Source organism: Eucalyptus grandis, chromosome 8, assembly GCF_016545825.1.
Source record: "Eucalyptus grandis isolate ANBG69807.140 chromosome 8, ASM1654582v1, whole genome shotgun sequence".
Lineage (NCBI taxonomy): Eukaryota > Viridiplantae > Streptophyta > Magnoliopsida > Myrtales > Myrtaceae > Eucalyptus > Eucalyptus grandis.
In genome coordinates, this window is record NC_052619.1 from 49483177 (window position 1) to 49509717 (window position 26541).

At 40.4% G+C, this 26541-nt stretch overlaps 2 protein-coding genes across 2 annotated transcripts; both read left to right on the forward strand.

Annotated features, from left to right (window-relative positions):
* Nucleotides 1-5821: 5821 nt before the first annotated feature.
* Nucleotides 5822-10024, forward strand: LOC120286558 (cytochrome P450 CYP82D47-like). The gene is made up of 3 exons (XM_039298836.1): nucleotides 5822-6501; nucleotides 7821-8224; nucleotides 9020-10024. The coding sequence occupies exons 1-3, from the start codon at nucleotides 5964-5966 to the stop codon at nucleotides 9638-9640; spliced, it is 1563 nt and encodes a 520-aa protein (XP_039154770.1). The 5' UTR covers nucleotides 5822-5963; the 3' UTR covers nucleotides 9641-10024.
* Nucleotides 10025-12947: 2923 nt separating this feature from the next.
* On the forward strand, nucleotides 12948-20513 carry LOC120287304 (cytochrome P450 82A4-like). The gene is made up of 5 exons (XM_039300063.1): nucleotides 12948-13284; nucleotides 16900-17196; nucleotides 19245-19306; nucleotides 19732-19886; nucleotides 20345-20513. Exons 1-5 carry the CDS (start codon nucleotides 12948-12950, stop codon nucleotides 20511-20513), a joined length of 1020 nt encoding a protein of 339 aa, XP_039155997.1.
* The last annotated feature ends 6028 nt before the right edge of the window (nucleotides 20514-26541 follow it).

Below are 26541 nucleotides of genomic sequence, written 5' to 3' on the forward strand. Positions count from 1 at the left end.
GGCCAAGGTAAGTCCTCTGACCTGTACGTGTTTAGGCAGCCCATAGTGTATTAGTTTACTAATCGGGTCTTACTGGGGTAGAATTTGCTGAGACGTAGTCTCATCCCGGTTGTGGGACAACATTTCAGGCCTGTAGATGAGCCTATGGAAGAGGAATTAAAAGATGATGATGAGCTAGAAAAAGATGAAGAGCTCGAAGGAAATGAGCTTAGAGAAGAAGAGTCAAAAGAGGATCAGGATGATCCTGAGTATGACCTGAATGAGGACCAAGATCCATCCTCTTTTGTGAATCCTGTTTTGATGTGAATAGAGTGAAATTAGAAAGTCGTGAACAGTTTGTGAAATACTTTGAGTTATGCTCTGTATAAAAGTATGGTTATGAATTTCAATATAAAAAAATATGGCCTTACTTTTCTATCCCATCGTTTTATTATCTATGGATTTATAACTGCTTCCACATGCACTAATAAAAATGAAAGGGTCGGCAATACTTAGTCCTGGGATATCGCATTAGAAAATCAACCAAGTAGAATGATGTGTGTGTGCCCGAGGATCGGGGCGTGACATACGATGTGGCCATTTAAAACTTACAATCAATAGTTATCAACGGAAGTTACAAATGGTTACTACGAAGAAATAACTTCCTAGTGGTCTCAAGAAGTTACAAAGAGAGGTTACAAAAGGTCGTTAAATAAAGATTACAAGCAATTACTACAAAGAAATAACTTCCTAGTGGTGACAAGAAGTTACAAAGAGAAGTTACAAAAGGAGGTTACAAATAGAGTTTACGAACCGTTATCAATAGTTGCGTGAACTTCACTACGTTGATGGTTTTGTGTACTTCATTATCTTGACGATTGCATCCGAGATTGTTGACTTCACTTTTGAAACGAAGGATCTTTACAAGTATCTTTTTATAATGCTGTATAAAAGATATCGCTTGCCACGGATGGTTTCTAGGACTTCATTATCTTGACAAAGAGCAAACACAGCATTAAATTACCATAAGACAAATTATAGACCAATAGGGCTCAATAGTATGATAAGACGTATATATCTCAAGCCTTCTAAAATGAAAAATTATTACATGGTGTACAAATCATATGAACCGATATCATCTCGATTATTAATTATATAAGACTTATTATGGAGTTCACATGATAATGATTTGGATAGATTTGATTTATATAGTTTATAGGTCATACAATAATGTTTTTTTTTTTTTCAAACGAGATTTATATTAGTCTTTTACCAGTGACTAAGGATAACATTAATGTCTACCACAATTTTGGTGTAACTTCTTATAATAAGTTGTGAAGTTTCACTTTGAAAAAAATTAATTTCACTGCCCCTATTGTCAAACAAAACATTACTGGACAACTTTTTATACTACCTCATGATCTATGCTCCATGCATCCTCCATTGCATAGATATATGCAAAAGGATTACGAATATTGACTTTCTTGTAACTTAGCCTTCTGTCTCACTTCTAATAAGACATATGCTAATGTTTTTAATTTCCTTTTTGGAAGGCAATGATAGCCGGAGGTAGCAATACAACCGTGGCCACCCTTACATGGTCAATCTCTCTGTTGCTGAACAACCTCACCATCCTAAAAAGAGTTCAAGAAGAACTTGATAATCACATTGACAAGCAAAGACATCTTATTGAATTGGATATCGCCAACTTAGCCTTCCACCAAGCTATAATAAAAAATACCCTCCGCCTATACCTAGCATCACCCCTCTTTGGATGCCAATTCACTGAGGATTGCATCATTGGTGAGTAGGGAAAATTGTCCAAAAAGTCATAAATTTATTGCACTTTTTCTAATTCAGTCATAAACCTTTCAACTTTGTCAATTAAGTCTTAAATATTTCAACATTTTGCTAATTGAATCCATCCAACCAATTTTAAGCAGAATTCGCTGACGTGGATGCCGACTATCTTACGTGGCATGGCTGGCGTTGACATGGATAAAATTTACTGTTTTTTTTATTTTTCGAATTTTTAAATTTTTTTTAAATTTTTTTTCCTTTTCTTCCTTTGGCTAGTCACCTGGTCTCCGGCAATTGGCCAGAGCCCATGATCGGTGAGGTTGCCCTTGCAGAGATCTGGCGAGCGGTACCTTGCTGTCCTTGGGTGAGGCTTGCCCTTGCTAGAGGCCAACCTTACTGGCCTCACAAGCCTCAAGTGAGGTCACCCTCGCCCGCCTTGGGCAATGCTCGCTCTCGGCGGATGAGGGCAACCTCGATTGAGGCCCGCAAAGCCGACCTTCGTTGGCCTATGATGAGGTTCGACCTCATCGAACTTGGCGAGGTTGAGCCTCACCCAAGGCCGACGAGGTCCCTCCTCACAAGATCATGGCAAGGGTGACCTCGCCTGAGGCTGGCAAGGCTAACCCTTGCTGGTTGTGGCCTCTAGCCAGTTGCTGAAGGCTAGGTGACTAGCCAGAAGAAAAAAAGGAACGGAATTAAAAAAAAGAAAAAAAAAAGAAAAACACAGAAAACTAATTTAAAAATTGAAAAAATATTTAAAATTTAATAAACTTTGTCCACATCAACACCGGTGTCCACATTAGCAAATTCCAGCCACAATTGGCCGGATGAACTTAATTGGCAAAAATTGAAAAAAGTTTATGACTCGATTGGCAAAGTTGCAAGATTTAAGATTGAATTGACAAAAGTGCAATAAGTTTAGGACTTTTTGGACAATTTCCCCTTGGTGAGTATCATGTGCCCAAAGGCACAAGGATGATGTTCAACCTATGGAAAATTCAAACTGATCCACATTGTGATCTGAGCCCTTGAAGTTTCAGCCAGAGAGGTTTTTGAGTAGCCATAAAGATCTCGACGCGAAGGACCATAATCTTGAGCTCTTACCATTCGGAAATGGTAGAATAATGTGTGCTGGAATGTCCTTCACACTCCGGTCACTGCATTTTATCTTGGCTAGGTTCTTGCATGCATTCGAAGTATCAACTCCTGTCAATTCTTCAGTAGACATATCCGAGGATTTTGGAGCAACCATAAAGAAGGCAAGGCCACTTGAAGTTATGCTCGCACCAAGATTACCTCGTGAGTTGTACGAATCGGTCTAGAGCGTCAAACGATGAAGAGGCTCTTAGAAGAAGCTACTTACAACAACAGCTAAACGAACGTGCATGGGCTTTTCCTATTTAGCTAAGAAAGTCATCCATATTCAGACATTGGGGACAACAGTGACTTTGATCTTATATGCTTTTCTTACGTCAATGAAATAGTGGAAGTCCTTCACGTAAGTCTTAAGGTTTATCTCATTACTATGTTAAGTGTTGAAAATTGGGATATGCATTATCAACGTCATCTCACTTATATCGTGATACTTAATAACTAGTGGCTGATGTGATAACCAAGTCAAAACCAATGATTCAAAATCCAAATTGGACTGATTGGTTCGATTGGCTATCGGCGTTTGGTTTAGTTTGGTTCATATATACAAATTTATAACTAGGAGTTTGACCGAAGACTAGCATTAAGAAAATTAAGTACTAGGAGTGATGAGTCAGAGTTTCGATCTCCAGATCCTGTAGGAACACCTTTAAATGCTAGCTGGATTGTTGACATAAATGTACCTTCCAAGGGTTGGATTGGTAAAAAATAACCTAATTTTGAACTAGCACCAGGTTAGAGCGGATCTTCACATTTTATGCCTAAGGGGTGAAGTGTTGTGTGGATTTAGCCCAAAACAAACAGAGACAACTTTAAGATGATTAACAAAATTGGAATGGACTAATTTATTTAAATCTAGACTAACAATCTAGTCAAAGGTGTTGAGAAAGCTCCTTGAGTATTTTGAAGGCAGGAATTGATATGAGCATTTGAGTGTGTAGACACAATGTTCACTCGATATACAAGTTCGTATGCAAATGATGTTTACATTAGGATGTTTGTGCTAGTGGAAAGCTTTGTTTGTCCATAAATGAAGAAAGGAATATTGAGTAGAAAGTGCTAGGGTTGGAAAGACATTTGGATTTTGGTAAATAAGTGAGAAACATGCAATTGTTGGGGTGCTTGGATAGACCAAATAGAAGAATAACACCTTGGATATTATATTAGTTTAATGTGCTTGGGAGGACCTTAATGCAGAGAGTGAACCGATTGATATTCGGTGAAATTGCAAGTCTAGATGAACCTCATTATATAGGAAGTTCATGCTACAAATTGAGTGAACAATACTTCATGTACTGGAAACAATGAACCAGCTCTAAATCAATTCGATTCAAATTCAAATTTGTGCGTTGGAGCCAATTTCATTACTTCAAATCAATTAAAAAAAAATGGTTCTAGAGAAGGTAGAAGGGATTTGCCATTTTGGCTTTACAGAGATAGTTTGGTCTATTTTGGGCAAGATTTTGAGCCAAGAACAACATTTGTAATGGCTACTTAGAACTATCTGAAGTCTCCAACTTGTCAAGGAAGCTTGGAGGGCTATACATGTACAAGAGAGTGAGCGTTGAAGGTGACTATAGGGATAAAATTGCTCTTAAAATGATTCCTCTTGTGCCTACTCTCTTGAGAATAAGCGAGTAAGTATTATGACTTAAATTTCATCTGAACAATTGAATCAGAATTAACAAAAATTTATATAAATAATCTTGTAAATTTTGATATTTGAGATATGAATCTCTTAAGAATGATCGTATATCACTAATTTATCGTTATCCATCCTATACTAGACAAAAGTGCACAGTGAGATTTAAGCCAATGCTGAAAATGCGGCTTCTATCGATTCATGAATATCCGCGCCTAGAATCATTTCATAAAACGAAAAAAGATACCAAATAAATGGAGAGGAACAGACAAATCCAAAAGTCTTCGCATACGTACTTGTGGAATCCTCAAGATGAGCCCATCAAAAGTCACGCAACGTGGATCCCCACTGGACCCCACCCATCCGCTCGCCGGCAACTTCATCCGTAAGACAAGACATCTCGAGCCTGACGTGAAGTCGCCCAAAACTTTCTCGTCCGAGTGATTCGTTCGTTTGGACCGGAGGAAATTCAGGACCAAGTGTGGGCCCACCGGTGAAATTCTAATGAAAATGAATGGATGGGAATTTTAATATATTATAAAATAATAATTTATTCTAATTCACAAAACATCAAATAATGGATAATTAAAAATTAATGTGAAGTTCTATCTTTCAAAAAGTCGTGACTCACAATAAATAATTATTTCTCAATAGTATAAATATAATTATGTTAACAAAATCCACATAGCTACTCATAGTTAAAAATTCAACCGTGAACCCAAAAATATAAACAAGGTATGTCTGCCGTCCTTCAACCAATTCCTCCACCTCCCTTTGACTTTTTCTCTTTGACGTTGTACAAATCAATAAGCAATGCAAACAAATGAATCTTTTATTTTATCATTATCAATTATACTGAATCTGAATCTAAGAATATGGTATAAAACTCATTAAGAGTATATTCAAATTATGTGTACACCCAGTTGGAAGCATGCATAATTATGTCATGTTGACATCAGCAAACATGTTGAGATACTCAATTAAACAATTAAACAAGTCTCATATCAATAGAGTATTCGAGCTTTCTTACGTATCACATTTATATCCTTCAAATGTGGTCCATAGACACTAAATAATTATACGAGACACATGGGGTTTTGTACTCTTGGAGATCGTCTAAAAAAATGCATAAATATAGTAATTCAGATTTAATACATAATATTACCCCCAAACGATAATATAATCAAAGTCGATAGGAACATGCATAGATTTGTACATAAAATCTTTAGTCCTAGATTTCCACTTCCCAAAAAAGAGAGGAGCAAAAACAATGTACCCAGCCATGAATGTTCAATGCCTTTTCCGTCTTTTGCACTAGGTTTGGAGCTTGAAACCCTCAAGTGCTTCACAACCTTTTCCTTGGTGCTTCTGCACGTTACACGCAGCAAAAATGGACTCTCAGCTTCAAGACCTACTCCGCTTGTCCGGAATAATCTTAGCCATCCTCGTCCTATCAATCTTTGTATTATTCAAATCAACATCATCAAGCAAGCTCAAAACACCACCAGAAGCCCCGAGGGCATGGCCCGTCATAGGTCACTTGCCCATTCTAGCGAAATCCAAGCTTCCCCACAAGACCTTAGCGTCCATGGCCGACCAGTGTGGACCCATCTTCACCGTCCGGGTCGGGACGTTCCAGGCTCTAGTGGTGAGTGGTTCCGAGATGGTCAAGGAGTGTTTCACCAAGAATGACATCGCGCTGTCCACTCGACCACGGCACGTGGCCCAGAAGATCCTGGGGTACTCCTACGCCATGTTCCCGTTTGCGCCTTACGGCCCATACTGGCGCGAGGTGAGGAAGATGGTCACCTTGGAGCTGCTCTCGAGCCGGAGGGTCAAATCATTTCTCAACCCTATACAGGCCTCCGAAGCGGACGTGGCTATTCAAGAGTTGCACGAGCTTTGGATTGAGAACAAGGACGATTCAGGTATTCTTCTGATGCTGATGGTCATTCTATATGTCGTTCTGACAGATCTTGATGATAGGCCATTCCCTGGTTGTATTAATTATTTTTCTTTTTTCTGTGAACGCTGGTCGTTTTCATAGTATAAGGTCACGAAAATGATCAAATTTAGAATTTTCGGTTGCAGTACTCTCTCTAGATTAAGAGCGAGTCAGGACTTGCACTTTTATGGCGTCCTTACCGGCTGACAAAGAAAATATGATGCTTGTCCTATGTTAGTCAAAGAGGGTTTTTTGGAAAGGAGCAACCTAAATGAAGTGCTGAGTTTTGTGAGGCATTCAACTAAGCCCATGTCCTACTAATTTGTTGGATTCGTGGACGGCTTCGGAATGACTCCTGTGCATTTGACGCACGAAATACATATTCGATTCTTCTATCACTCAACGCAACTACAAACAGTGCCATACTTAGGTCACCCTTCTCGGTCATATTTCTTGCTCGATCACCTAGCCATGGGCTTTTCTGCCAGTAAAAAAAAAAGCATGGATAATTGCCAACAAATTCATAAACTTAGTATGAGGATGTCAATTCAATTTTAATCATTTAAGTTTGGTCAATTTAGCTGTAAATTTTTTTTTATGGTTTGCCAACGTAGTCATTCCAGCAAATTTTGATCGGAAATCAGTAACGTGGATATCGGTCGTCTTACGTGGCATAGTTGGCTTTGACATAGATAATTTTTTTTAAAATTTTTTTATGAATTATATATTTAATTATGTCCTCTCTTTTTTTTTTTCTACTGTGACCCATGAGGGCCTTCGGGGCTCGTTGACCACTAGAAGAGGGTCGCAAAGCCCTTGGTGGCTGTGGGTGAGGCTGCCTTACCCAAATTTGAGCGACGCCTTCGTGGCCCTCGCCCATAGTCGACTCTAGCGACCCTTGCTAGCCATAGTGAAAACAAAGGAACAAAAAAAGAGAGAGAAAGAAATAAAAAAATAATATAAAATTCAGATTTAATTTTTAAAAAATTGCTACTGTGCCACGTAGGATAAATTGCGATCATGTTAGTGATTTTTAGCCAAAATTGGCCGGAATAAGTACATTAACAAATCTTCAAAAGGTTCAAGGCTAAATTGGAAAATTGAAAGGATTGGGATTGAATTGGCAAACACACAATACGTTTAAGATTTTTTTAGTAATATTTTCGAAGAAACTAAATAGAATGACACACGACATCAATGAAGTACTGTTCAAGATTGAATTTGTTTCATCAATTCTTTTAGTTCACGAGAGTATTCGAAACTTCATTTTAGCATAACATCTACTTCATTCTGATTTATTAGGCCACGTCATAGTCGACTTGAAGCAGTGGTTTGCAAAGTTGACTCTGAACGTGATCCTGAGAATCGTGGCCGGAAAGCGCTACCGTGCAGCGGATGAGGAAAAGAAGCAGCAGTGCCAAAAGGCGTTACGAGAGTTCTTCCACTTCTTTGGGTTGGTTTTACCAGCAGACGTTTTTCCTTTCTTGAGGTGGTTCGACTTGGGTGGACATGAGAAGGCCATGAAGAGGACTGCAGAAGAACTAGACGAAATTATGGGTGGTTGGTTGGAGGATCACAAGAGGGATAATAAGGATTTGGGTGAGACCAATAGCAGTGGAGATTTTATGGACGTCATGCTTTCGGTCCTTAACGATGATGAAGTTGGAGGTTATGATGCTGATACGGTTATAAAAGCTACATGCTTGGTAAGCTTTTGTTCGCTTCCCGTTAGAGCAGTCTTTTCTTCTTCATAATGCTAGTTGCCCACATATCAAGTGGTCAGGGGTGATTGTCTATAGGTTTAATTGATTTCAACTAGGGGTGAGAATGGTCCGATCGGTCCAATTCTAGAGTTGGAACCATATAAATCTAATAGGGAGGGACACGTTCTAGAAAACATGAAGTTAAGAATTGGGCTGATTTACCGCAGAACAAAACCTGGAATTGAACTGGCTCTAACGGGTTCTAGGTAGAATTGCTAGCTAGTCTACTTCTACAATTTTTGTTATTTCAGTATATCAAAAAATAAGTAACCAATTTTCTCTTTTTAAGTAAAAACTTTCTCCCTTTTGTGTTATGATATGGAAAATATGCACATTGAACAATTACATTGGAATAATTAAGTTTGATAATTAAAATGTACTTATATTGGAAATCAAGTTAGAGAACCTAATTTGCACTATGAAATAAGGCTCGAGCACTCAATTTGGAAAGCTGCTCAAATTAGAGGGAAGAAAGTTGGACTAAAGTTTATTATTGTGGGCTTATTTAAATTTTCATATTAATGCCAGCGTCCCTTTTGAACATCCTGCAATCTCGGGCAGAAGGAGTGGGAGTAAATTTGGACTCAATTACAAATTATGCATCTTCTTTTTCGTTATCGGACCACATTTTTCTAAACCATATGAAGTGGAAGAAATATGAATTCCGGTTGCGAATAATGTGCGGTTAATCATCACAACTGAGTTCTAACGAGGAAAACATGTTTGTTGTGTATAAAGGCGATGATTGCAGGAGGCAGTGATACCGCGATGGTTACCTTGACGTGGGCAATCTCGCAGTTGCTCAACAACCTTCACATCCTGAAGAAAGCTCAAAAAGAGCTCGATGCTCAGATCGGCAAGCATAGGCAAGTGAAAGAAGGGGACATTGCTAGCCTAACTTATCTTCAAGCCATAGTGAAGGAGACCCTCCGGTTACACCCGGCAGCCCCACTCTCGGGGCCACGCCTATTCACAGAGGATTGCACGGTCGGTGAGTACCACGTCTCTAAGGGCACATGGTTGATCTTGAACATCTGGAAAGTCCAAACTGACCCTAGGACATGGCCCGATCCATTGGAGTTTAGGCCTGAGAGGTTCTTGAGCAGCCACAAGGACATTGATGTGAAGGACTCCAACTTTGCGCTCCTACCATTTGGAGGCGGCAGGCGAATCTGTCCAGGAATATCTTTCGGACTAGAGATGGTGCATTTTCTTCTAGCTAGGTTCTTACATGCATTCGAGATATCAACTGTGGACGACTCACCAGTGGATATGTCTGAGATCTTCGGACCGACTATTTTGAAAGCGACCCCGCTGGAAATTATGCTCAAGCCGAGATTAACTCAAGAGCTCTACTAATTGAGGTAAGGGACAGTTCATATATCAAATGAAAACTCTTTGGAATGTACAAATAAGTTAATGTGTATGCACTCTCTCCACGCGAGGCTCTTAAAAGACATAATCACATATCTAGACTCTACGGGGTGAAGTTGTTGGCACTGGAACATCACTTGCATGAAAGGGCTTACGAGCTTACGAGTTCGTGATTACATTAGGATGTCGAATGTCATGTACTATCGTTTACCACTTGCATGTATACCGTGTGACCAATTATCTATGGAATTCTTCATGCTATCCTTGCCCAAATGCCAATCCTACAGGTTTAGTTGCCATCAATAAGATCTGGCCGTTAAATCTCTTGTAGCCATAAACATCATTATCATCCATTGGATGATTGCAATGTATCTCTTTCCCCTTTGGCCAGCATGTATTTTGAACTTTTGACTCTGAAGAATCTCAAGAAGATGCGTAAAACGCCACATCTACGTGCATTAGTTGAGGATCCACTCATGACGAGACATGCATGGTGGCAAAAAGTGACCACTCAACCTCTTTCTTTAAGGACTGATTTTTCAACCGTTTGGACTGAGCAATAACGGAAGGAAGGAATATTTCAATTTATATCTACACATGCGCGCACTGATACATGAGAGAGAAGTTGGGGCGGGGGGATATGGTAGTAGATAGTGAGGTAAGTAGGTAGAAAAGACTGCAATAAAATGCAAACACTACATTGATTTACCACATTTCGTATGATCTGTCTATTTAATATCATCACATCACTTACATTAACCTTTGGCCCATGTAACTAAAGCAACAAACAAGCTGCACAAGGTAATAATTCTTTTTTGAGAAAATATTAGAAGGCATCTCAACTTTTCATCCTCATATCAATTAACATCTTCAATTTTTGGTAGTTATGATCTGCTTCTTCTGACAAATTTTAAAGCTGAAAGACCAATCTACCCCGTCAAACACATCCATACCCTAAACCCTCTCTCTCCTCCCTCAACCCCCCTCCCCCTTCTCTCTCCTCCATGGTTGGGCTAGACTGCAGGTTGAGCTTGACCTAGATCTATTCAAGCTCAAGCTCAACGCCGGGGTAAGAATGTGGGGCATCAAGCTCAAACAGGTCTGACGTCAAGCCGTTTGTTGACGTCGAGGCAGAGAAGTGTGTGCGCGTGTGAAGTCGCGGCAGAGAGAGATGGAATCGAATGAAGCTTGTGCTGCTCCAAATAGATGGAGAGGAACTGACAAATCCAAGTCTTTTCATAGGTACTTGGGGAATGCTCAAAGTGAGCACATGGAAAGTCATGCAACGTGGATCCCCACAGGACCCCACCATCCTCTCGCTGGCAACTTCTTCCGTAAGACAAAAGACATCTAGAGCCGGACGTGAAGGGTCTGTTTGGTAAAAATTGTTTATGTTATGCGGAACAAAAATTTATGTTCTTTTGTTCCAGGAAACAAAAAAAGAACAGAAATGTGTTTGGTAAAATTTTTATTTCGGAAACAAAAAATCTATTTTTCTGTTCTCGATAACAGATTTGGAACATAAATAAAAAGTAAATAAAAACAACTTATTGTTCCCAGGAAACAATTCCTACAATCAATTTTTCTCTCTTCTTTTTTCTTCTCTCTTCTTCTCTTTTCTTTCCTTCTTCTTCCTTTTGGCCGGTCACCGGTCTTGGTTGATGACCGACTAACGAGGGCTGACGACCTCACCGGAGCGTCGCCGGTGATGCCGAGCCATGGCGAGGCTCATTGGCCTAAGTCTCGCCGGTGGCTAGGCGAGCTCGACCTCGCCAGATTTGGGCGAGCTCAAGCCTCACTGGGCCACTGCCAGGTCGGTGTCGCCCAGTGGTGGCTCAGCGAGAGGCTCGGCCTCGGGCGACCCGGGCGGTGACCTAGCGAGGCTTCGGTGAGCTCGCCGGACCTCACCCAGCTGGTTGTCGGCCGCCGCCGTGGTTGGCAACCGGCCACAAAGGAGAAAGAAGGAAAAAAAAAAGAAAAAAAAAGAAAAATAATAAAAATATTAAAAGAAATAACAAAATTATACAAGTTTACCAAATGCATTTCTATTCCAGAATAAATCTTTTTTTTTGTAGTTACCAAATGCATTCTTATTCTCATAAATTGTTCTCAAGAACAGAAAAAAAAAAAAAAAAAAACCATTTCTAATCAAAAACTGTTCCCGAAACAGAATCATTACCAAACATATCTGAAATTGCCCAAAACTTCATTTCTTGTCCGAGGGATTCGTTCATTCGGACCGGCAAAAATTCAGGACCACGTGTGGGCCCACCGATGAATTCTAATGAGAAATGAATAGGAGAGAGAACCACAAAATATCAAATAATAAATAATTAAAAATTATTATTGAGTTTCCTTTTAAAAAAATTTATGACTTACAATAAGTTACGCTAGCGAAGTCTGTAGAGCCACTCATGATTGAATTTTCAATTAGGAACTCGAAAAAAAAAATGTATCTAGCTTCCTTTAGCCAATTCCTCCACCTCCCTTTCACTTTTTCTCTGAGGTAGTACAAATCAGTAAGCAACGCAAAATATATTTGACCATTATCAATTATGCCGAATTCGAATATGAGAACAAGATACAAACTCATTAAAGCTGTGTGTATGTGTACATTAAAGTTGTGTGTATGTATATATGTACACTACCGAGTTGAAAACATGCATAAAATATGTCATGTTGACAATAGCAAACACATTGAGATGCTCAATTGAACAAGGCTCATATTTTATCAATAGAGTATTTGAGATTTATTAAGTATCCTATTTATATCGGAGATCGTCTCAAGAAAATCATAAATATGATAATTCAGATTTAATATTTTAAGTTAAAAGGACAAACACGCTTATTACTTGAACAATAATATTACCCCAAAGGATAATGTAATTAAAGTCGATAGGGACATGTATATATTTGTACATAAAATCTTTTGTCATAGATTTTCACAACCGAACAAAGAGAGAAGCGAAAACAATGTACCCAGCCACGAATTTTCGATGCTTTTTCTGCCTTTTGCAATAGGTTTGGAGCTTGAAACCCTCAAGTGCTTCACAACCTTTTTCCTCGGTGCTTCTGCACGTTACACGCAGCAAAAATGGACTCTCAGCTTCAAGACCTACCCCGCTTGTGCGGAATAATCCTAGCCATCGTCGTCCTATCAATCTTGGTATTATTCAAATCGACAAAATCAAGCAAGCTCAAAACACCACCAGAAGCCTCGAGGGCATGGCCCGTCATAGGTCACTTGCCCATTCTAGCGAGATCCAAGCTTCCCGACAAGACCTTAGCGTCCATGACCGACCAGTATGGACTCATCTTCACCATCCGGCTCAGGACGTTCCAGGCCCTAGTGGTGAGTGGCACTGAGATGGCCAAGGAGTGTTTCACCAAGAATGACGTCACGCTGTCCACTCGGCCACGGCACTTGGCCCAGAAGATCTTGGGCTACTCCTACGCCATGTTCCCGCTCGCACCTTACGGCCCATACTGGCACGAGGTGAGGAAGATGGTCACCTTGGAGCTGCTCTCGAGCCGGAGGGTCAACTCGTTTCTCAACCCCATACAGGCCTCCGAAGCGGACTTGGCCATTCAAGAGCTGCACGAGCTTGGATTGAGAAAGGACGATTCAGGTATTCTTCTGATGCTGATGGTCATTCTATATGTCATTCTGGCGGATCTTGTTGATAGGCCTTTCCCTGGTTGTATTACTTATTTTTCTTTTTTTGGTGAACACTTTGGTGAACACCGGTCGTTTTCATAGTATAAGGTCACGAAAATGATCAAATTTAGAATTTTAGGTTGCAGTACTCTCTCTAGATTAAGAGCGAGTCAAGACTTGCACTTTTATGGCGTCCATACCAGCAAAAAAAAAAAAAAAACAAAACAAAACAAAACAAAACAAACATACATGATGCTTGTCTAATCTTAGTCATACATACATGATGCTTGTCTAATCTTAGTCAAAGAGGTTTTTTTTGGAAAGGAGCAACCTAAATGAAGTGCTGAGTTTTGTGAGTCACTCGACGAAGCCCATGTCCTACTAATTTGTTGGATTTGTGGATGGCTTAAGAATTAGTCCTGTGTTTTTGACACACGAAATACAGATTCGATTCCTCTATCACTCGATGCAACTACAAACAATGCCATACTTAGGTCACCCTTCTGGGTCTCGATTAGCACGTTTCTTGCTCGATCACTTAGCCATGGGCTTTTCTGCCATAAGAAAGAATCCTGGATAATTATAAAAAAGATTTCTAAACTTATTGTGCGAATTAGGGGTGTGCAACGGACCGGGTCAACCCGGTTCCCGGATTGGCCCACCCGGAAAACAGGGTTGGGAACCGGTTTCGGTTGAAACCAGTCTGGGAACCGGTTCCCAAAACTCAGACCTTGTTTGAACCAGCCCGAGAATTGGTTCCGAGGTATTACCCACCCGGGAACTGGATCGACTGAATTGGTTTGGGAATTGGTTGGAGAATCGGTTTGTAAGCCACCCCCAAAAAGACCAAAACGCAAAACTCTAATCTGTTTCTACTTTCTATCTTTACCTCTCAGGGTTAGGCTCTCACACTCGCAGACGGCAGACTTCCTCGAGCTCGCGACCTCCGCTCGTTCGTCGATCCTGGTTCCGCTCGCCCACCGTCGCCTTCCTCCCGCGACACCCGTAGCCCGTGAGATCCCGGCGTCACCCCCCGAAATCGTGTCGCCGCCTTTGTCAACTCGGTTCCTGGCTACTTGCCAGCCTTGCTCCGAGCTTCCCTCCCGAAATCGCGAAGTTGACGCCGCCTTTGTTGCTCTTGTCGCACCCCTCGTGCTCGCACCACCACCGCCATTCCGCCGGTCATTTGAAGCTCCGCTCCACTGGTTCTGCCCGTGAAGCCGCTGACCCCCGCCGAGCTTGCACCCGAGCGCCGACGCAGCCTCTGTTCGATCTCGCCATTCCACCTGCTACTGTTGCCTCGCCGACGCCCCTAACCCGCAGATCTCACGTTCGTAAGCCCGCCTTGTCGCATCTTCGAGCAACCCACAGTAGCCCTTTGTCGATCCTGTTCTCACCCTCGCTATTTCCTGAGCTCCCCTGCTACCGGTCTACTGCCGCCCGAACGACGCCCCCTGCTCTGCTCGTGATCTGGCCTAGCCCCCTCGTTGACGCCTGCTGAAGCCGCGTTGATCCTTACCGCCCTCACTAGCCGCAATACCAGCAGCTTGTCGAAGCCACTACTGTGTTGATCCGTGTCGACCCAATGTTGTTACGTCCGCCGAGCCCCCTGCTGCAACGCCTCGCTTGCGTTGCCCTCCCCTACGAAGCCGCTGCTGCCCCTGCTGTTGGGTCCTCCTCTGCTCGACGCTCAACAGATCTGCTCCGACGATCAACAAATATACTCTGAGCCTACTCCCGAGCGACGCCCCTGCTGCCGACAGCCCAGCTCCGCCGTTGTCCCTATCCTCACCGCGCGACAACCCCGACGCTACTTCTGGTCCGCTTGCTGCCGGTCAGTGATGTTTGGTAATTAGAAATTATTAGCTTCATTGATTAGTTATACAAATGAGCGATAATAGTCGCTCTCTCATTCTTAAATATTTTACTTTTCCGGTTTCACCAATGGATTCCAGTTTTAAAATGGTTGCATTGCCTTTCACGTTTCACCAATTGATTTTGTATTGATTATGAAATTGTTATGGTGTGTAAATCATTTACCTTTCGAGTTTCATCGATAGATTATACAACAATTATTAAGCTGGTTTTGCGAACTTGTTGCTATCACAGTATTCGTTAATCCTACATGATAAGGAAGGAATTTCATTTTCATGGTTCGGCAACTAGAGGTACCAAAGTTGAGTAATGGGAAGTGGGCCACGAGGAAAAAAAAAAAATCCAGATGTATCATCATTTTGGAATGGCTCACAATGCCGGCAATTCTTTTTCATTTATACTCTTGTAATTTATTGTAGGTGAGGTACCTTTCATTTACTTCTCGTTCTCCTTTTTTCAAATCCACTTTCTTTTGAGTGGGGTTCGAGGGGCACACAGCAGAGGGCTGCATGCTTGTATAATAAATCATGTGCAGATATTGGTCGGGCATTTGGAGAAAGAAAGAGTCAATGCGATTTCAAACATCAGGTCCTCATGTTTATACCAATGACATAGGCCATGTTTACAGGAGCTGGTGAAGATCATGTGTTACCTGTTTTCGGATTCTTGAAGATGAAGGATGAAGTTGATGTTTATAAAGATACAACAATTTTTATGCAAAACGGGTTCTAATATAAATAGGGTTAACCTTGTTTCTGGACCGGAAAAACAGGGTGAGTCGGGAACAAGGTTTAATGCAAATAGGGTTGGATACAGGGTCCAAAAAAAGAAAACCGGTTATAACAGGGTCGGGTATAGGGTCCAAGTTTAGACCCTACCCACCCTGGACCCGATCACCCCTAGTGCAAATGTCCATTCAATTTTAAACATTTTAGTTTGATCAATTTAATCCTAAACTTTTTTATGGTTTGCCAATGTAGTCCTTCTGGCTAATTTTGATTAGAAATCAGTAATGTGGATAATGGTCATCTTATGTGGCACAATTGGCCTCAACGTGGATAATTTTTTTGATTTTTAAATTTTATGAATTATATATTTATTTGTTTATTTATGTCCTTTTTCGTTTTCATTTTTTCCACTATGACCCATGAGGGTTTTCGGGGCTCATTGGCTATTGGGCGAGGGTCACAAAGCCCTCGGAGGCTACAAGCAAGGCTACCTTACCCAAATTTGAGCAAGGCATTCATGGCCCTCACCCCTAGTCGGTGAGCTCTAGCGGTCCTCACTAGCCACAATGAAAACAAAGGAAAAAAAAAAAAGGAAAAAGAAGAGAAATAAATAAATAAATAAACTAATATAAAATTTAGAATTAATTTTAGAAAATTGTCTATGTTAAAACTGGCCATGCCACGTAGGATGGTATATGTTTATGTTAGTGATTTTGAATGAAAATTGGCTGGAATAACTATATTGACAAATTGTAAAAGTTTTAGAACTAAATTGGCAAAATTAAAAGATTTGGGATTGAATTGGCAAATACACAATAGGTTTAAGACTTTTTTGGTAATATTTTTGGAAAAACTAGATAGAATGACACACGACATCAATGAAGTATTATTCAAAATTGAATATGTTTCATCAATTCTTTTAGTTCATGAGAGTATTCAAAACTTCAATTTAGCATGACATCTACTTCATTCTAATTCGTTAGGCCACATCATAGTAGACTTGAAGCAGTGGTTTGCGAAGTTGACTCTGAACGTGACCCTGAGAATCGTGGCCGGAAAGCGCTACCGTGCAGCGGACGAGCAAGAGAAGCAGCAGTGCCAAAAGGCGTTACGAGAGTTCGTCGACTTCTTTGGGTTGTTTTTATCGGCAGACGCTTTACCTTTCCTGAGGTGGCTCGACTTAGGTGGACATGAGAAGGCCATGAAGAGGACTGCAGAAGAACTAGACGAAATTATAGGTGGTTGGTTGGAGGATCACAAGAGGGATAATAAGGATTTGGGTAAGACCAGTAGCAGTATTTCATGAACGTCATGCTTTCGCTCCTTAACGATGATGAAGTTGGAGGTTACGACGCTGATACGGTTATAAAAGCTACATACTTGGTAAGTTGTTATTTGCTTCCCATTAAAGTAGTCTTTTCTTCATAGTGCTAGTTGCCCACATATTAAGTAGCCAGGGGTGATTGTCTATAGGTTTAGTTGATTTCAACTAGGGTGAGAATGGTCCGATCGGTCCAATTCTAGAGTTGGAACCATCTAAATCTAATAGGGAGGGGCATGTTCTAGAAAAGCTAAAGTTGAGAACCGGACCGATTTATCATAGAACGAATTCTGGAACTAAACCGGCTCTAGCTGGTTCTAGGTAGAATTGAGTGCTAGTCTACTCCTACAATTTTTGTTATTTCCAATATATTAAAAAATAAGTTACCAATTTTCTTTTTTTAAGTAAAGACTTTGTGTTATGATATGGACAATGTGCACATTGAACAATTACATTGAAATAATTAAGTTTGATAATTAAAAAGTACTTAGATTGGAAATCAAGTTAGAGAACCTAGTTTGCACAATAATATAAGGCTGGAGCACTCAATTTGGAAAACTGCTCAAATTAGAGGGGCGAAAGTTGGACTAAAGTTTATTCTTCTATAATATTGTGGGCTTATTTAAATTTTCATATTAATGAACATCCTGCAATCTCGGGCGGCAGGAGTGGGACTAAATTTGGACTCAATTACAAATTATGCATCTTCTTTTTCGTTCTCGGACCCATTTTTCTGAACCATATGAAGTGGAAGGGCACATGAATTTAGATTGCGAATGATGTTGCAGTTAATCATCTTAACTGAGTTCTAACGAGGAAAACATTTGTTGTATATAAAGGCGATGATTGCAGGCGGCAGTGATACCGCGATGGTTACCCTAACGTGGGCAATTTCACAGTTGCTCAACAACCTTCACAACCTGAAGAAAGCTCAAAAAGAGCTCGACGCTCAGATCGGCAAGTAGAGGCATGTGAAAGAAAGGGGCATTGCTAGCCTAACTTATCTTCAAGCCATAGTGAAGGAGACCCTCCAGTTACACCCGGCGGCCCCACTCTCAAGGCTAGGCCTATTCACCAAGGATTGCACTGTCGGCGACTACCACGTGCCAAAGGGCACATGGTTGATCTTGAACATCTAGAAAATCCAAACCGACCCTAGGAAATGGCCCAATCCATTGGAGTGTAGGCCCGAGAGGTTCTTGAGCAGCCATAAGAATGTCAATGTGAAGGACTCTAACTTTGCGCTCCTACCATTTGGAGGCGGTAGGCGAATCTATCCCGGAATATCTTTTGGATTGGAGATGGTGCATTTTCTTCTAGCTAGGTTCTTACATGCTTTCAAGATATCAACTGTGGACAATTCACCGGTGGATGTGTTTGAGATCTTCGGACCGATTATTTTAAAAGCGACCCCACTGGAGGTTATGCTCAAACCGAGATTAACTCAGGAGCTCTAGCTGTTGAGGTAATGGAGAGTTCATATATCAAAGGAAAGCTCTTTCGAATGTACAAATAAGTGAATGTGTATGCACTCTCTCCATGTGAGGCTCTTAAAAGACAAAATCACATATCTAGACTCTACAGGGTGAAGTTGCTGCCCTGGAAAATCACTTGCATGAAAGGGCTTACAAGTTCTTGATCGCATCAGGATGTCGAATGTCATTTACCATCGTTTACCACTTGCATGCACATTGTATAACCAGTCATGTATGGAATTCTTCATGCTTTCATTGCCCAAATGCCAATCCTACAGGTTTAGTCACCATCAATAAGATTTGGCCGTTCAATCTCATATAGCCATAAACATCATTATCATCCATTGGAAGATTGCAGAGTATCTCTTTCCCCTCTGCCCAACACGAATTTCGAACTTTTGGCTCGAAGAATCTCAAGAACATGTGTAAATCGCCGCATCTACATGAATTAGGTTAGGATCCACTCATGACGAGACATGAATGGTTCTCAAGATTACTTTCGATAAGTGATAATGTAACCTCTTTCTTTAAGGACTGATTTTTCAACTGTTTGGACTGAGCAGTAACGGAGGGGATATGGTAGTAGATAGTGAGGTAAGTAGGGAGAAAAGACTATAATAAAATGCAAACACTTCATTGATTTACCACATTTCATATGATCTGTCTATTTAATTTCATCACATCACTTATATAACCTCTGGCCCTTGTAACTAAAGCGACAAACAAGCTACATAAGCTAATAATTCTCTTTGAGAATATATTCGAAAGCATGTTGACTTTTCATCCTTATATCAATTAACATATTCAACTTTGAGTACTTATGATTTGCGTCTTCTGATAAATTCCAAAGCTAAAAGACCAATCTACCCCATCAAATACATCCATACCCGGAGAGGACTGATTTTTCAACTGTTTGGACTGAGCAGTAATAGAGGGGATGTGGTAGTGGTTACTAAAATTTGATGACGTAGGAAATGAAGGAGGTGAAACAATCAATTTCAAGGTCCTATGTCAAACAGGTTAAAGAGTTGCAAAATATGGTTGACACAACACCGAAGGAACTTCTGGAACTGCACAAGTCATCAGCTGAACAAAAATATGTGATTGTAGATCCTAATGAAAGGCTGAATGCTTCTCTGCAGTCTTGTGCTGAAGCAAATGAGATTATGGATAGGTAAGTCACAAATGCACAAATTTCTTTTCCTTCACTAACTTACCAGAATTATTATCCTATAATAACCTGATTTACTTTTCCATAGATGCTTTTCACTGGAATAGATGTGGTAAGAGGATTACGTGTAAACTTTGGCTTCATAGCTGTCCAATCGGTGGGAATTGCATTTTGATTTATGTCTTTCCTTCTTTGTATGCTCGTGTTTGGCAGTGTTCCATGGTTTAGTTTCTGATTTCTTTCTTTCCGGTACTCCTCTTCTAAGCCTTTTGAAAGGGGTTCCATTACTCCCTTGATATGGGCGGCATGGGTGGCTTTACTTATGGCCTAACTTCTGCAAAGTAACCATGTGCAATTTTTTCTGTGTGATATGGCATGGACTTGTTTTTGTTGTTTGATCTGCGTACGATGGGCTCAGTAGACCTAGAGAAGGTGACAGTGGCTTGAATACTTGCTTTCAGTCAAAAGGCATCCATAGCTATGCTTAAAGAACAGTTGGTGAAAGAGCGAGATCAAAGAAGAGAAGAACGTGAAAGGGCAGCAGCAGATTTAACAGCTGCTGTGCAAAGAGTTCATGCAGAGGCTCAGGAGATGCTGCCTCAAAACGAGAGCAAGAGCAGCAAGAATTAATAAATAAGTTCCAGGTTCGAAGGACTAAATTATGAACTTCAAGTTTGCGATGGTTATCTGGGAAGAATATGAGATATACTATTTGGGCATCTGATTGAAGTTATGGTACTGGATCCTCAGGATACAGAGAGGGAAAGGTGCCCACTGGATACTTTGAGGATCGAATTATACTTCTGCATTAGCTTTTTCTTAGGTACACTTGATTCATTTTTTTTTTTCAGTGTTGGGTGGGAATTAAGATGATTGATCAGAAGATTTGGCACAGGAGGATACGAGGCAAAACTTCGTCATCTCTGACAATAAAGTACGGCAGTTAGAAGCTCAACTTTGTGAAGAACAGGAAGCCTGTCTAGATAAAAGAAAAGTCAGATGTTTCAGCATATACCACAGGTGACCTTCCACTTCTAATTTGTTGGTGCACACTTACGCAAGTTCCGACACATCTAATCTGTCTTCTTTTAAATTTTTGATACTTTTATTATATTTTTCTTTTTTTTCTCTCTCTCTCTCTTTTTTTTCTTTTTCCTTCCCTCTTCTTCTTCTCTAGCCGGTTGCCAACCATGGCAATGGGCGGTGACCGGCTGAGCAAGGTCAAGCGACCTTGCGTAGCCACCGGCAAGATAGCATGAGGCTAGCCTCGCCCTAGCCTGGTGAGGTCAAGCCTCATTGATGGTGAGGTGAGACTCTCACCTAGATTTGGTGATGCAAGCCTCGTTAGGCTAGGTTGAAGCCAACCTCGCGCCAATTGGGCAAGGTCAAGGCTCGTCGATCTGGACCTCACCCAATTGATCACCAAACATGACGAAGCTCCAGTGAGGTTGCCGGACCTTGCCCAACCAGTCGTCGGCCATCGCCGTGGCCAGCAATCGGCAATGAGGAAGAAGAGGAGAAGAGAAAAGGAAAGGAAAGAAAATGAAAAGAGAAAAAAAAATGAGGAAAAAAAAAAAGAAAATGATTTGCCTTTATTCAAGAGTTGTTCTTGGAAACAAAAAAAGCAACTTTTTTTTTTTTTTTTTTAATTCTATTTCAAATCTATTCTCAAAAATAATTCTTTTTTCGGGAACAAAAAATTTACCACATGGATTTTGTTCTTTTTTTGTTTCGGAAAACAAAAGAATAGAATCAGGCATTACTTAACATGTTTTCAAACATGCGCTTAAGCTAATGAATTCGATATAGAACACCAAAATAACTATATTTAATTTTTTTTAAAAGGTTTAGGACTTTGTTCATAAAATTGGAAAATTTAGAACTTATGTGGCATATGTACAATAGGTTTAGAATTGTTTAGTAATTGTCCCTGAAGGTGGCCATATGGATAAAAAGAAAAAAAGAGAGTTTTAAGACGATTCTTACTTCTTCTACTTATTCTGAAGAGAACGAGTAAGTGTTATGGTTGGAATCTCGTTCTCCAATGATTAAGCGAGACTTGAGAGATTGTTTAAGCAATCTTGTATTAAAGTAAATTAGTTTGATTTTAGTGTCTGGGGCATGGGTCCCCCCTTGAACGATTATTTATCACGAATTTTTGTTATTGATGATAATCTCCGGCCCCTCTGCTCTATATGGCCCTACTCGCCTCACTATCTCCGTCCTCAGTAGCACTTAGCCATCTTTGAACTATACTTGATGATCTCAAAATCACTGAATAACTGGAATCAGTTGTTGTCAGTGTCCCACGGAAACTCCTGTAGCAGATCTAGGTAAGAGTTGCTACTCCTTCGCAATCACCTAATCCTGCCTCTAAGCGACCTCATCTTTGGTTCATTTTACCCATATATCTTATCTTCGTTGGACTCAAATATACCTAGATCTTGTCAAAATCGGTACTAAGTGTGAAAGCTAGTACGAGCACCTAGATGGAGTGAATAGGTGCAAAAACAAATTTTCCAGAGAGAAATGTGCAATTCTAATCAACAATAGGTTATGAAAAGGAAATTAGACTCTTGTAAACAAATTGAGTTACGATCAAAGTAAAAGAGCGTAGGGAAGAGAATATGAACACATGGTCTATAGTGGTTCGGCTTAATCCAAGCCTACGTCCACTCTTCTGCACTGACAGTCCACCGGCTGGATTTCACTATGAATCAAAATAGTTGTTACAGTAAAGCTCTTCCTTGATTCCACAGTGTAGAGACTCTGCTACACTTCCTCAAGGTCTCACAAAAATATTAACTCTCTTTTGAGTACAAGATTTTGCTCAACAAATGAATTGACTAAAAACAAGGAGCTTCAGACTTTGGAATTCTTCTATTGTGCACACACTCGAACAACTGGATCGTCTTCCTTATATACTCCTCCATGCCATCACACTCGTTGGTACTTACCAAAGGAGTTATTCTAATCTACCCGTTGGACAGAATCAATTAAAGAGATTTCGAGTTGTTTAAGGAATATGATGATAGCCCACCAATCTTGCTCGCCCATACAATCAGGATCTAGGTTTCCATAAGTAGAACCTTCCAAGTATACTATGCCAATCAACGGATCTAAAATCCCTGAATCAATCTCAATTTGAATAATGGATTCCGACATGCTAGATCCATCCAAGAGATGTTTTTCAGTCGATAGAATCAAATCCTTAACAAAATACTCAGTTCTGGATAAGCCTTCTTCGATGGTCTAGAAACTGTCAATGAGAATAGACTTTGAGTCTTGAGTCTGGCAGTCCGGAGGTCTTCGGACTTTGATGGAAGAGTCGCAAGTCTTTAGACTAGACGATGGAAACGTTTTGTTAACTTCAAAACACTCAAGGAAGTTTTCTCCAACAATCTCCCATTTTTTTTTATGGTGACAAAACTTTCTCGCAGATTTGGATAACTTTGATCTACAAGACAATACTCAAGCAAACATGGATATCTTACAAAAGATAATTGGCTTAGTAAAGATAACATTAAAATCTGCATCCACAGAAAGTAGGTTAGTCCTGTAAATGAGCAACTATCTTTGCCATGAAATACCAATAGTGCTTAAGATAAACAATCAAACAATCCAAATCCAAATCCAGTCACGGCCAAACAACCAAACACAAAAGTAAAGTCAATCAAACACAAAAGTCAAGAGTTTAAATCTCAAAAGTTTAAATCTCAAATCTACACCATATCTCTCCCCCTTTCTATCAGCATTAAAAAGGTAGAGATGAAAAGAGAATGGAATTAGGATTGCTTTGGAATACGAACAAGCTAGAAATCTCCCATTGACTGGACAATCCTTTCCAGCTTTTTCAAATCCTCCTTCAGTTGAGCCACATCTTCTCCCTTGGCATTTGCTTTAACTTGATGAGCAAGGGCATGGATTTGATCATGCAACGAAACTGAAGAGGCTTGACCTGCATTTTGCAAGTTCTTAACTTCGCATCCCAGAGCATAAATTTGGCCTCGCATCTCCAAGAGAACATCAAACACTCTGCGAAATTATGCTGAATTATTAGTCTGAGTACTAGCTTCTGCACGATCAGATGGTGTATTGGCAGATGATGGCAAGTTAGCACGATCACGCGGATTGGGCGATGAAACCTCATGGCCTTCCTCGGGAAATTAAAAGACATAGATGTCTTCTGGATCTGCTGGTAAACGACTTACTCCTTCACTAGTGGCAGCAACTGAAGACGTACCTCTTTTCTCAGCATCTCCCCCCGTTTCAATGCCTTCAGGCAATGAGAAGTACTCTTCATGCTCTGCTTCTTCTTGTTCACCTCTGCCCTCTTCTTCTTCTTCCTCAATCCTTTCCTCCTCTACTTCTTTCTCCATGGATTCTCTCTCTCTCTAGTCCTCTGTTCGATCTCCTCCTTGTCTTGTTCTTGTCTCTCCTCCGCCTCTGGAACACAACGACTTAAGTTCTTCAATGCAAGAGCAGAAATTGTGATATCATCCTCATCCTCTTCATCCTCCAAGATGAGTGCTCTTCTTTTCTTGGATGGAGCAACCATGGGCTCCTTCCCTTTCCGTTTTGCAGTCGAAGAGACTTAGTGAGTCTTGACTGGGGTTTTAACCTTGAATTGCTCCAAAGTCTTGTTAAGTTCCTTTAGACGCATTTTAGAGACCATTTTCAGTCCCACTACCATTTGATCGCATGTTCGAACACAAAGAATCCTGGGAGGCTGAATGTTCAAGTGTCTGAATAACTTAGTGACAAGTGTTGAGTAAGGAAGTTGGCATTTGTCCTTCACCATCGTTCTGTACATGTGGAACATAATAGTGTGTGGAAGAGAGAACTTCTTGCCAGCATTAATGGTATACATCAGCTTTGCCTTTGAGTTTGAAACATCGGTCTTCGAAGTTGATTTGGGTCTGAGGCAGTTGAGCACTATCTTGTGAAGCAAAATATTTAAGGCATCCATCCTCAAATATGAAATCTTTCATTCCGTCGTTCTATCCCGAACAAGCTCTATCGTCGCACGACCAATAGACACACTGATAGGTTGATATTTCCCTCTTTCAACCCCAATTACATCAGCCAATGTATCCATGTCAACCACATAGTCCTGATCTCGACTACTGAAAGAGAATATACTCACATCCAAGAAATTGAGATTCGAATAGAAGTAAGCAGTGAGTTCAGCATGAGCCTTTGTCGTTTCAGAACAAAACCGTTTGAGTTAAAGAAGATTGAATTTCTCTTGCAGATTAACATTCAGAGAATCGAGAAAATTAAAGTCCACACTTCTAGGGTTAATCACTCCACGCTTTAGCAACTTAGAGTACAGTTACTTGTGTTCCTCCGAGTGAAACAAATCTGTCCTTTTGCTTCGGATTTTCGCCGCAACACCCATTCTAGGTTTAAACTGACTGTACATCCTATCATCTTCATTCCCATTAGGTTGACTCAGCCCTCCAACACGTGGACCGCTTGGGATATTTGCCAATGTTTCTTCCGCTGACCCCGCAGGGGCAATTCCCAATCGTTCCGTTGTGCGTAAAAAGTAGGTTTCATTTCGATACCCTTTGTTTTTCAAAAATTCATCGATATAGTTCAAAGGAGTACCACCCCTCTTCAAAGCACGGTAAAGCTTAAAAGTAAAAGCGGGCTTTTGAGTTCTTATGGATTCTGCATCTTCGATGATTTCTTCCTCTTCTCAATGTTCAATATTCTGAGGTCTAGATGGAGGAGATGGACGCTGCTAAGAATGTTGTGGGCTCTATTACTGTCTAGGAGATTCTTCTTCCTCGATGAGATCAAAATGCGTAGGTCTCTCACGCATTTGCTGTGGTCCCCTATTCGCGATCCTCGAAGACTTTCTTTGAGACGACATCTTTTATAGTCCTTGAGAGATTCCAAGCTTGTTTCGCAAGAAATGTGAAAACTTTCCGAGGATTAAACAAGAGAAGAAAACAGAAGTGGTAGATCTGTGTTCTCTTAGGGTTTTTGTGAGTAAAACGAAGAAGAACCAACAGTATATAAGGCAGTCAAAGCGAGGCATACGGAACGTCATAAAAGGAAATATAAAAATGCATTTAAAAAAAAAAAATAACTGCCTTTTCAAAAATTGGATAATTGTTATTTCAAAAATAACTTCTTTTTCGAAAAGGAAAGATTGCAATAATCATAAAAACTGGGAAATAACATCAATCAATTACAGATAGATGATCGTACATTTTCGAGATTTGATCCGAGAGATAAATTTCTAAAATAGAAATAACTTACAGTCATGAATCTTGATCGTCTGAGTCTGAGTGTCTTTAGACTTTCAGCCTTGAGTCTGAACTTTCTCAGACTTTAAGATATTGAGTCTAGAAGGAATAACTTCAAATTGATTTTTCTCCAAAGGCTTTGTAAATATATCCGACAGTTGACTCTTTGAATCAATAAATTGAATCGAAACTTCTCCATTTTGAACATGATCTCTAATAAAATGATGTCGAATCTCTATATGTTTTGCTCTTGAGTGAAGAATCGGATTCTTGGTGAGATTGATTGAGCTGGTGTTGTCACATTTGATCTCAGTGTATGAATCTTCAATTCCAAAGTCTCTTAGCTGTTGTTTTATCCACAAAATTTGTGAACAACAACTTCCAAGAGCTACATACTC